This window comes from Centruroides vittatus, unplaced genomic scaffold (assembly GCF_030686945.1).
Source record: "Centruroides vittatus isolate TY-2023 unplaced genomic scaffold, ASM3068694v2 scaffold_1015, whole genome shotgun sequence".
Lineage (NCBI taxonomy): Eukaryota > Metazoa > Arthropoda > Arachnida > Scorpiones > Buthidae > Centruroides > Centruroides vittatus.
The window spans coordinates 3051649-3064743 of NW_027122666.1; the positions used below are offsets into that span (position 1 = coordinate 3051649).

Below are 13095 nucleotides of genomic sequence, written 5' to 3' on the forward strand. Positions count from 1 at the left end.
ACTAAATGTAAATTACGTTTGATACCCCGACTGACACTCTTCTTTCTTAGACACATATCAAAACATTGCGATATGATACCAACAAGTAGAGTGTAAATAATGTAAATAAGCGGCTCTACTTACAATGTCATCTGTGGCTATCTAGTAAACTAGTCTAGTGGTCGCAAGAATTTCAAGTTTCCTTTCGTAATTTTGTCCGGATTATAGGAAGCACCGGGCCATCACTTGCATTTATCGTTGTAATGAAAAATTAAGGTACTTCATTACAACGTGCTTTTAAAAACTATAATTAATTTAGTTAAACTGTAATCAATTTATTTGAACTGTAATCAGTGGTGCGTTATCTTATGGACAAAAGGGCATGCAATTTCTTAGGACCCCACCAACAGAGAGCCCAAACAAATCTTTTATAAGAAAATATCATCTCCAGATATTTCCCCGAAAATACTGTACATGGGGCCCCCTAATTCAAATTCGCCTGGGTCCCATAAAGTTATAATGCGCCACTGACTGTAATAATCGGGCAAGCAACTATCCAGAAATTTTTCATGGGTGATTTGTCTCGGATATGTCGGGTCCCATCTCTCATTACTCGGTCGCACCCATTGTGGATCCCACTACGGATGTAATTAAAAACGTCCTATTATTGCCCACAGGACGAAAAAAAAAAAAAACTGAAATATTCAATAATTCATAATAGTTTAAATTTAATATTGTAACCAATTTGTAATTAAATTTTATTTATACTTTGCATAAATTTTATGTTACAAGTTATTTTATAAATTATAAGTGATGACTTATATCAATCATGAGCAACCTGCGGCTCGCGAGGTCTCGATATGTAGCTCCAGGGCTTCAGAAATACAGTAATTTTATTTTCCTGTTTTCTTTCGCGTGCCTCTATGCAATCCTAATTAAGTGATATTCGTGACTAAGAGAATTCAAACTAAGCGAAATTTTTCGTTATTACTGTAAAATATTTTTTTTTTTTTTATTTTAAGAAATACAATCTCAACGATAATTTGAAAAACGAAGAATTTTTATTGTATTTGTTATTTTTAAACAAGTTTTATCATACGGTTTCATTATACAGACTTGACTTTTCAGCAGATTTAATTTCATTTATAATTAAAATTTTTACTGGAAGAATGCGTTATGTTATTTTTTTAGAATTACGAATGATCGTGACGATAAATCATGTGATTTGCATAACATTATATCTGATATAGATGTATTATTATAGATATATTTATTCCTATAGACTGAACAGAATATACTCTACATTATGAACAGTATCTGAAGAAAACGGACCAAAGATTCACGCTTGGTACCCTGGAAAACCCCCAGTGCATATTTTGTGCTTGCTAAGAAGGAGATATTCGGATTGTACGGAATGGCGCGATTTCATTGGTGAGGTAAACAGGAATTGACGTTTTTCAACAGAAAATAGTTGTTGACTTCCGCGTGCACGAGATGATTTAGAACAGCCAAACGTTTTCTTATGTCAACTCTAACATAGGCTGCCATTCACAGTCGAATATCAAATGATAATCAGCAAATCGATGATTTCGCAAAAAATGGATCTAATATTTAAACCCGGCACCCTCGAGGACCCCCTAAAAACATATTTTCTGTTAGCCTATAACTTTTTATTAAGTAATTTTCCATTCGAATGCCATTATCCCGATGGTCAGATAGAAAGGGGACTTGTCGCGGATGGGGGGTTGAAGTTAATTTTACAAAACATAGTCTTTGACATCCTCCTGAATGAGAGAATGGTTCCTGAAAAGTTTCACTGAACAAACTAACTTTCAACTTTATATATTAGATGTAAACAATGAATAAATTGTAATAAACAAGAAATATGTTAACAATAAATAAACAAAAAGTGGTAAAGAATGCAAATTGTAAGTAATGAAATTCACTAAAAATTCGAAGGAAATTTAATAGAAAATAAAGTGGAAATAAAATACGTTGACAACAATACATCATCATTCACAATTCCATTTAAATTCCTATATTTAATTAAATCCATTATAATAAATAAAGGTTTAAATATCATTTTCAATCAGATGAAGCGCTTTCGAGAATAAATAAGCATATGTAATGAATTTTTTTTAAATGTCTGCCAGCTTGTATACTTTACACACAACGTTATCAGATGTAATTAAAATTATAGCATGATAGTGTTAACATTTAAAAAACTTTTTCGAATAAATGTTCTGTAATTATTATTGAAAGGAATTTAATGTAAGCAAACATATTTAATTTCCTTTACAGTTTACGCTATATTACTATTACCAAAATTTAAAAATTATTTCTATTTTTTAAGAGCTATTGTAAACATGACAAAATAGTTAAATACTTTTGGCTTCAATTTAAAAAACTTGTAGATCTATAGATTCCCATTATCGCCTGTCTGTCTGTCCTTCCTTAATCTCGATAACGGTGTTATATAGATGAAAACCGAAACCAAGTTTGGAAGCTTAGAGTCGGGAAACCCCGATTAACTATATATGAACCTCTGATCTGGCCTGTAAGTTTTGTGATTTTAACTCAAATTTCCTCTGAAAGGGGTTTGATAGTTTGATAGATTACACCCTGACTCTATTGCTAACAGGAAAAGTATGATGTACAGGGCTAGACATCGCTATTTTGAGACAGCGAGCATATATTTTACATTAAATAAATTAAAAACAAGATTAAAAATTGCAGCCTGCTGTTGTGGTGATGTCGTATTAAATTGCTGATTGACGTTTTTAAATTAAATTTAATATTAAATTATAAGCTTGTTAGTATCATCACTAACGGTGCTGCTTGTTCACCAGCTGCCTTAATGGATTTTTAGCTCTCTGTCAGAAAGATAGAAATTTCCTTGATTTCCTCTCCTATCACTGCATGCATGCAACACCAGCAAGCCTTCTGCAAAAAATTCTTGCAACTGGATTCGGTTATGAAAACTGCTGTTAAAATAATCAACAAAATAAGAGCTTACTCATTGCAAAGAAGACTGTTCAGGGACTTGATGGAAGTGATGAAACTTCGGTATGGCAAATATTACTGTTTTATACAGAAGTTCACCTGCTTAATAGAGGGAAAATACTTTCATGCTTCTGAAAGCTAGGACCAGGCATTATTATCATTTTGATAAATGAAGGCAACCAAGATGAGTTAGTTGCAACTTTGATTAAGAGATTCAAGATGGCGACAAAACTTGGCATTTTTAACTGATATAACAGATCGTTTGAACAACTTAAATTTAAGTCTGCCAGGAAAAAACAAAAATATTTTGAACGTGATATCTGCAGTAAATGCATTTACCAAGAAACAAGAGTTGTGGAAATGCAATCTCAAAGAAAAACAATACAAGCACTTTCATGCTTAAAGAATTAAATAGAAGAAAACGTTTAGTCATACTCGGAGATGGAGAAACAGTTAAGAATAATTGTAGACATACAACAGGAATTTAGTAAGAGATTAACAGAATTTTAAAATCTTTGAACCAATCTGTGAGTTTGTGCCATTTTCATTTTCAAGTTTAGATATGAGTATTATCAGCAGCAATAGTAAATTAATTTAAAAAAGAAAACACTGCAATAGAGCTTGAAATAATAAATCTTAACAATGACTTGAATATCAAGTCTTGCGAATGGTCGAGACATTTGCAATTGATTCCTATGGAAAAATACCCTCCTTTAGTCAAAGTAGTGCAAAGAATTAAATTAAGTTTCTGTTTTCCATTCACATATCTTTGTGAATCTTTATTTTCAAATATGAATTTCGTAACAAACAATTATAGAAACAGACTGAGAGATGAGCATCTCAATAGCTGTTTGAGACTTAGTACAACAAATTTCAGATATTTCAAAAATTGTGAATGAGAGTGAATGCCAGGTTTTGCATTGAGTTATAAATGTACCAGTACATGTATATGAGTAGCACAACTGTTCTTTTATGTGAATGATATTTGTGAATATCATATTGCATGAAGAATAAAAATAATGTTTATTGTATTTTTGTATATACTTGTTGTGTTGTGCAGTTCGCAGTCAATGAACGTTACAGTTGGTGATGCTACACTTTGTTTTCATTCACATTCCCCACCAGTAGGAATAACTAGGCACGTAAACTATACAGAGTGTATCAGTAAAGCGGTTACAAACTTTCAGGAGAGATAGAGTACACCTAGATCAGTGGTCCCCAACCCTATGCCCGCGGGCACCATAGCGCCCGCCGATCGTTTTACGTGTGCCCGCCGCTGTGCGACCACGATAAAAATAAAAATATTTCGGTTTTTAATAAAATGCTATGTAAAAGTATTTTTCATTTTTAATGATTAACCACTCAAAAGTAGAAATGGCGTCCAACATAGATAAAAGCACAAAGCGAAATGCGACCAATCTCTTTTTCCCCTCCGCCAAATCTTCACCAACCAAATTTCCTATACCTGAAATGAAATAAACCGGTCCGTTCTGAATATCATAAAATCAAAGTACAGATCACGACTTACAGATGAACACCTTGACGATTGCTTACGAGCAGGAATATCATCATACTCTCCTAATTACGAATCAATGGCGAATGAAATGCAATGCCAAAAATCACATGTACTTTCAGATATATTTTTTATAAAGAATTTTTATACTCTGTAGATTTTGTATGCATTGTTTAGTAATTACTTGTTTTGTAAAAATTATTGTTTATAGTCTTGTAGATGTTTTATTACATTTTTGGAATTAAATGTTTTCTGTACATTATGTGTATGTATTATTAACTATGTCCAAGTATAAATTCACCTTGAAAAAATAAATGGTGGCCGCTGTCCGGCCGGTATTTTAGAATGTGCTCTTAGATACAAAAAGGTTGGGGACCCCTGACCTAGATGATGGGAAATCACATAGCAATGCATGGTCGGAAACCTTTCCTGGCACGGTAGTAACGACACAAAACACAAGAAAGGAAGGACACGAACAGGGTGAGAAAACATGTTTATTATTCTTACTACAGCAAAAATGCTGAGACGTCTTTGGCTGGTGTACGCGATAAATGTCGCTACACCAGCCGAATCAGAATCGTTATCGACCGTCAATCCTGTATATATATTCTGATAGTTTTTTAAAAATAACTTCAGAATCTTTATCGGCCAACAATGGAATATCATATAAAATCGCATTTATATGCCTGACTTCACGAAAATTAATTACTGTGTTTACATTTATGTACATTTTTTAAAATTAGCACTTGAGATTAATATAAATAATTTCACCATTCAAACTTTATTAATTAAAATTAAATACTTTTAACTAATACTTTACAAAATTTCAATGCGGATACTTTGAAATTGTTGCGCGGGTCATAGTTTCGCTTTTTTTTTTTTTTTTTTTTTTTTTTTTTTTAAACTCTTTCCGCCCTGTGGGAACTAAGAGGGCCTATTTTAGCAAGCCCATTATGAGTTTGGTCAGGCCCACAATGGAGTGGCCAGATGGTGAGAGACGAGGGCTCGACATATTCGGACGAACTATCCTCGAAAAATTCCTGAGAATTTATCGAACCGTCGGGATCCGAACCCGGGTCTCCCAGAGCGGTAGGCTGCCATCTTGATCGCTCGGCCATCCGGCCGTTGTCGTGATTTCGCTGTCACTGGTCTTTTTCTGAAAAAGTATCGCTTCTCACGTAATTAAAAATCTCGGAAACTACTTCGAAGAGAATAAAAACACGTTCTTTGTGGTCTATCCAGTGGTTTTCAAACTTTTTAAACAGCGCGCTCTGTTTTGTATAAAATTCTTGAGCCTCTATAATTTTCGTTAAAGCACACCTTGCTGCTTTTCGTAGGACATATCTTGTTCTAACAGAATTAATTTTTTTTTTTTTTAGTTTTTTGATAGTATTCAGTTATATTTTAAACAAAACAAAAATAAAATAGCATGCAGAGAGTGTTGCTCTAAATGTAATCAAAGTTTGATGATATAATGAGTACAATGTATTTATTCTATCATCCTAGAAAAAAGCATGTGCATTCCATAGTTTAGAACAATTGTTATAATTTAAAACTTAGTAATAAAAACGATTCGATAAATCAGCCATCAGAAACAAGCTGAGCCCGCTATTTTTTAAATAACAAATACCATTAAGAACAATACATAACAATTACGTTGATAATACTTTGTTACTGTATGTTTTTAAATCATTCTTTTCGCTTTCTTTTGAAAAAATGAATATTCTGATAAATTTTGATGACGAAACCACTTGGCATGCAATAACGTTAATTATCCTTTTAATATTATATCACATTATTTACTGTTTTTGCAAAAGGCGTCTAAAGAATAGATCAGAAGTTACTTACTCAAGTATAAATTCTTGTTTAAGTTTGTTTGAGCAGAAGTTAGGAAAAAATGGATTTGTCATACTCAAAAATCAAGTAGGACACAAATTTATTTTTAAAATAAAATTATATAAATAAAATAATAGGTTGATAAATAAAATTTTTAGGGTATACGTTTGCACTATGTCACTTCTGGAGATGAAATAAATCCAATGATGCTGATGATTCATGGACATCCAGAATTTTGGCATGTTTGGAAAAATCAGATTTTAGAATTTTGCGAAAATTATTGGTAATTTAAAACTATTGAATATTGGCAATGCTTATTTAAACTAATTTTAATTGTATTAAATAAGAAAAAATATTAAACTCTAAAAATGTTTAAAAGCATAGACGTCCGCGAAATTTTTCAGGAGGACAAAGCTTGGAGACAAATAATTACATCAACAAGTTTTATTTTCTAATAAATTTGAAACCGTGTCTTTCTATTTACTTTTTTCTGTTTCTTCAGCACACACGTGCTGAGGAAACAGAAAAAAAATTAATAATAATAATGTACGAATTAATTGATATATTTGAAACTATAAACAACAGAATAAAAAGTTGACTTAAGACCAGAGACCCGAAATGCGTATCAACTAATGAATAAATAAAGAATGTAAAAAACTGCCTTGTGTCTAATAAATTGCACTTTGTCGTGCTGAGGAAACAAAGCTTTTACTTATTTAATTTTTTGGATTTTTTCACAAGTGAGAGTAGTTACATCAAAGTGTCCCATGGTCGAGAGTGTAAGGTTTTCAATCACTTTTACGATTTTAATTTGTGAAGTTTTTACTTTCCGGGAGGAGCAAATGTCTCGTTTGCTCTCTTCTGCATACGTCCATATTTAAAAATATTGAACATAATTACATACTATATATTGGTGATTTTACAAAGGCTAATCATAACATAAAATTCAGTTAATCAGCATATTTGCACTAATTAATTAGAAGCGCAATATTCATTTAGATGCGGATTTGAGATGTGTTCATGTTCACATGATTTTTATAACTCCCTGCTCTGTAGGTATTAAGAGTTCATGTTTAATCAATCTCATTCGGCCAATCTCTCAATGGAGAGACTGGATATTGAGGGACAAAACCCAACATATTCGAGACAAAAATTCTTGCGGTTTTGCCAATCCGTCTGGATTTGATCCCGGATACCTGAGAGCAATAAAATTTACATTAAACTTGTCTGATACTTTTTGAATAAAATTTACAGAATATTAAACTTGAAATTTCTATTATAAGATTTATGATTATGTTATGCAAATTACTTACTAAGATAAATATTTTATGAGTTAAAATGGTGTCAATTTATATATTTTAGGCTAGTAATTCCTGACCTAAGAGGATACGGGCTTTCAGACAGATCAAATAAAAATGTTTCCATTATTAATTTAGTAGAGGATATGGAAGAACTAATAACGTTATTTGGTATGGTATACTTTATTTTAAATATTATGAAATTAAATTTTTTTTGTTGAAAAATTAATTATATTTAATTCATAGCAAAAGATCCAGCTATTGTTGTAGGACACGGTTTTGGAGGAATAATTGCTTGTACGTTAGCTGAGAATCATCCAGATGTCGTAAACAGATTGGTTATTTTAGATGCTCCATTTCCTGGGACATTAATTTATTCGAATACTTGGTAAAAAATATATTTTTAAAATTTTTATTTAGCATATTCATAAAGTAATCTGTTAAATTATTACATCTAATATTTCTGTCATAAATTGATATTTATATATTAAGACTTATTCTTTAATTTTCAAGGTGGATCACTTTTGAAATACCAATTGTATTAAAGCTATTTATAATTCTTAAAAGAATATTTTTTATGGAGAAAATATTTAAGGAAAATGAAAATAAAGATATTATATTAAATGAAATGGAAGCCTATTGTAAAGAAGGTAAATGTATTTTATAACGCAAATAGTAAATTATTTGTAATTCAGCAAAATGTTATATTACAGAATATGGAATGATTGGAATGAACCATTTTGTAATGAAATCACGAGAAATCGATAAAGAAATAAAAATTTCGCTTCCTACGCTAATTATTTGGGGAGAAAACGATTTTTTAGATTATTATACATGTATGAGGAATTATTATAAATATTGTAATGATTTACGTACTGAAAGAGTTGGAAATGCAGGTCATTGGGTACATTGCGAACAACCAGAAATTGTTAATGCTAGCATTACTAAATTTTTAAAAGAAACGGAAAAAGTATTGCACAAATAAAAAATGTATTTTGGAATTAGAATCATATTTAATTAAATAAATTAATATGTTTTATCACTATGATTTCCGAAGTCCTATGTATATTTTTTTTTTTTTTGGAATTCAAAGTCTATATAAAATTCGATGTTCAAAAATTGTTATTCTTATATATTGCAAAATTTGCTATTTATATTTTGATTTTTTCAAACTCTCTACGCTGTGTAGACAAGTCCACACTGGGAAGGCCGGGTGGTGAGGGACGAGGCCCGACATATCTGGGACAGACTGCTGATGAAAAATCGATATAGGATCCATGGAATCGCTTTACTGATTCGATCCTAGGTAGTCCAAAGCAGTAAGTGGAATCCTTAATACCAACCAAATATTCCATAATGGATATAATTATAACGACCGTATAGCCTTTAATTTGCTAGTGCCTCGCATTGACACTCACATTAAAGGCTAACCGGTCTGAAAATGTCTCTTCATTAATATGCAGAAGGGACATTGAAGCAAACGAAGCAGATTCTACATTTAACAAACTGTAATGACAGCCGGATGGCCGAGTAACTAAAGCGGTAGCCTATTGCTCTGGAGGACCCGGGATTGTATTCCGACGGATCGAAAAACCCAGGAATTTTTCGGATAATGATCCGCCCAAATATATCAGGCCTAATTCCTCAATTGTAGCCCTGGCCGAATCAATAATGAACTTGCTAAAAATGCCCTCTTAATACTCACAGGGTTTTAAAAAAAAGTCAATTATAATACCATTTACAAAAAAATAATTAAAAAATTAAAGAATATTTTAGATTAAAATATTTTTTTATTATATAAATAAAAAATAAATAAATGTCGTAAAAATTACTATTTAAAATTTTAGGATTTTTGGCTATTATAACGTTTTTGACGTATAATTTCCCGAACGTGAATTCGTTTTTTCTTTCTTTCAGTTTTCGCGCTATTGTGTAGAGTATATATAGTTGTACATTATATATTTTTAAAAAGGTATTATTCATTTTCTATCTTGTTAGTATGTGAATTTATACACAAAATTTATAGTGCTATTGATTCAAATACAATTTCAATGAGTCTATTATCTATAACCGCCGTTTTACAAAGTGATTTCTTTAAGCCTAAATCTGCATGTCATGTCTTACTATTTATTTAACTTTATAATTATAATTTAAATTCATATAAATGATGAAATGTGGATAAAGATCTTGTTTGATAGTCTTATGTGATTACTTCGTGCAAGTTAAAAATAATACCGATCAAAATATATATATTTTTATAAAGAGGTATTGTAGTATACGATACCATCATTTCGCCGCCATCTTGAAAAATGAAGTTAAGCTGCGAGGAACCACGCTCTACGCTCAATTGTTATCGCACTTTTTACTACCATTATCAACGAATATTTTAAATATAATGTACATTTTCTTAATGCAGGTAAGAGGAAAAATTAGCACTCTCACATTGGGAATTGTTTTTTCCATTTAAAACATGGCGTCGAAGTGATGGTTGCGTGTTTACAACACACATTAGCATCATTAGTTATAAAAAATATAAATTTTGAATCGCTGTTATTTTTAATCTGTACGTCGTAATCGTATAAGACTATTATATGTGTATTTGTATTTAAGTAGAGTTTTGATTAAGTAAATGTTTGATTAGTTACCATAAAACTATGCTCATATCAAATCCTTTTTCAAAAGAGTAATCATTTAATATTTAGTTACAGTTTTAGAAATCAACTATGGTTTTGCTATATTGTTATTAAATGAAATAATAAATTTAAAAATCAATACATTTAATGAATAAATATTGCTACCATGATCATGTTCTGACAGGTCAAATATAATCATGTAAAGTTTATTATTGAAATGCAATACAGATGGCCCTTAACTTTCAGACAACTTGCACTTTTGTACATATGTTGTTACATGTAAATTGTTTTTCTTAAGCCAGATTTGGATATTTTTACATTTACAGCTAGTAAACAAAAATTTTAAGCTTAGTATGGTGATACTTCCTGTCAGTTTTGGTTTTGACAGTTTAATAGTTTCTGGCAAGCATAAAAATTTTTGTGAAAATTAATTTTTCATCAGTTTTCTGTTTAATCTATGATTTTAATGTTTTATGTGCTACAACACATTCACTGTAAAAGAAAATAAAAACTTGTATACTTTAATAAGAGTTTTTAATATTTTTTAATTTTCTGCAAACATAACTACTAAAACTTCATGCAACTTTATTATTTGACTTTTATACTACATTTTAGGAATATTATTTATATTTTAAATACTCCAAACTATTAAACATTCATTTTATTTAAACATCTTTCAAAACTTATGAATTAATGTGTTATTTTGTTGTTATATTTAATTTATATTGAATCAGTTATAGCATAGTTTCATTATTTATTTATTTAAGAGTTAAGTTTTACAGTTACATAATTTGTGTATAGTATATTCCAAATTTTGATAATAGCTTATAAAATTGTGAATAAAGGAAAAGTTTTTGTATTAGATTTGTATTATACAGTAAGATCCCACTTTGTGGTGGATGCATTCCTAGACGACAAATCACTAAATGAAACAGCATTAAACGAGGTCATTTTAACACAGAGTAAATAGGGAAAGGGGAACCAAAAATAAACAGATTTTACTTTAATTTTAAGTTATTTTTATATTAATTTGCATAATAATATATGTTAAATAACAAACATATGCACATAGAAATGTAAAGTTCATTTTTTGTGATAAAGGCCTTGGCTCTTCTGAAATTCTTGTATTTTGCGATAGTCATGTAGTTTCATTTGTTGCTTTTTTTTTCTTTTCTTAAGCAAATGTTGGTAGCAGGAGATTGCATCTAAAATGTTTGTCTTGCTTTTGCACTCCTTTCAAAATCTGGATCATTTGCTACAATTTGATCAATGATTTCAGTTATCATTACCAAACTTCTACTAAGGAAATCTGTAGAGAAATTCTTTGGGTTCTTTGTTTTCAGAATCACTATTTTCCAGTTCTACACGAATTCATTGTTCTGCCAGTTCTTGAAGGTCATTGTTGGTAAGGCTCTAAACAGAAACCTACAGTAACTCCTCAATGTTCTGCTCGTCTACATCTTGTCCTGCTGTATCGATTAGGTTGACAATTTGGTCAACCCAGCGATATGGTCTCCTTGTTGAGAATTCTTGGATACCGTCAGCCATAACTTCTTTCACATTTCATTCATGCAGTTATCAGTTAATTCTTGCCAAGCAAAGTCGATATTGCCTATGGCATCCATGATGTTATGTATTTTTTCCAAAATTGCACCAAACAAACATAAATTTAAAGAAAGTACAGCACTATGATGAATTGCCACCTTTTGCTGATTGGTTCGTGTTTGGGAATAATCAATGAAATGCTGCGATAATTTGAATCAGTGTAGATTTTGAGCTTTTCTTAGGCTTCGAGTAGACTGTGTTATATCGAATCAGTGTTAAGTGGGGTCTTACTGTATTATAGTGATTGTTCCTAATGATTGTGTCAAACTGTTGTTTGAAAATATGGATAGTGTAAGTCATTTAAGACATTGATCATTCAGATATTTTAAGTAAAATAGAAGTTAACATACTTCCTTGAAATTAATACATCCTTGAAAAACTGATAAAAAAATATTATTTTAGATTGATTAAGTCAGATTTAACAATGCATCAATAACTATACACTGAATATGTCTGATCTGATTGATAGCAAAATTTGTATATTTTTGAAAGTATATTTGTCAGTTTTGTATAGAAGTTAAGAGAAAACTCCCCTGAAAATATCTTCTGTTTTTTGTTACCTCTAACCATTAGTACCTTGAGAGGGAACCAGAAAGATCTAATGGTAATTTTTTTTATAAAGCTTTTAATGCTATTTAAAGTTGTAAAGTGGCATGTCTAGTGGCCAAAATTAGAATTAATGCTTATTTTGGTTTAAATTAACCTTTTCCTTTATCTAACCTATAATTTGAAATTATTCTTCGTATTCTGAAACAATGCTTTTCAAACTTGTATTTAGGATGTCCAGTCTAATTAACTAGCAGGTTATTTCTCTAAAAAAACTGTTTTTGCTCTTCTAAGATCTTCATCAGGTATTATACTAATTTGAAAATGAACTGTCTAAAGAACAAGATGTACACACATGTAATTGGTACTTTTGAACTTGAATTGAAGATTGGTAAAGCATGATTATAATGATTGTCATGAGCTTTACAGGAAAGGATGCAGAACAGCCAGAGAGTAAATAGATTAGGCAAGCCTATATTGTTGTAGAATATGAACCTATACTCTGTAACTTCTACACAAAGATTACTAAGAGCTTGAACTGGTAAGATTGCCTACACAACAAAATCTATGATTTTTAAGCTACTGAACAATGGATAGGATAAACTAAACATGCGTGGAGTACCGGGGTAATGAAATACTATTTATGGATCTTAGATGTAATAAAATATGATCTTATGTTAAT

At 30.6% G+C, this 13095-nt stretch overlaps 2 protein-coding genes across 3 annotated transcripts in view; both read left to right on the forward strand.

The window, feature by feature from the left end:
• Positions 1-6150: 6150 nt before the first annotated feature.
• LOC136986303 (epoxide hydrolase 3-like) lies at positions 6151-8701 on the forward strand. The gene is made up of 6 exons (XM_067283800.1): positions 6151-6418; positions 6490-6614; positions 7694-7800; positions 7876-8017; positions 8143-8279; positions 8343-8701. The coding sequence occupies exons 1-6, from the start codon at positions 6212-6214 to the stop codon at positions 8612-8614; spliced, it is 990 nt and encodes a 329-aa protein (XP_067139901.1). The 5' UTR covers positions 6151-6211; the 3' UTR covers positions 8615-8701.
• A 784-nt stretch (positions 8702-9485) lies between these two features.
• Positions 9486-13095, forward strand: part of Ars2 (arsenic resistance protein 2) — a 56184-nt gene continuing 52574 nt past the window's right edge. For both annotated transcript variants that reach the window (XM_067283891.1, XM_067283892.1), the window contains exon 1: positions 9486-9601. The gene's annotated coding sequence lies outside the window, so the exon portion shown is untranslated. The remainder of the gene's footprint in view (positions 9602-13095) is intronic.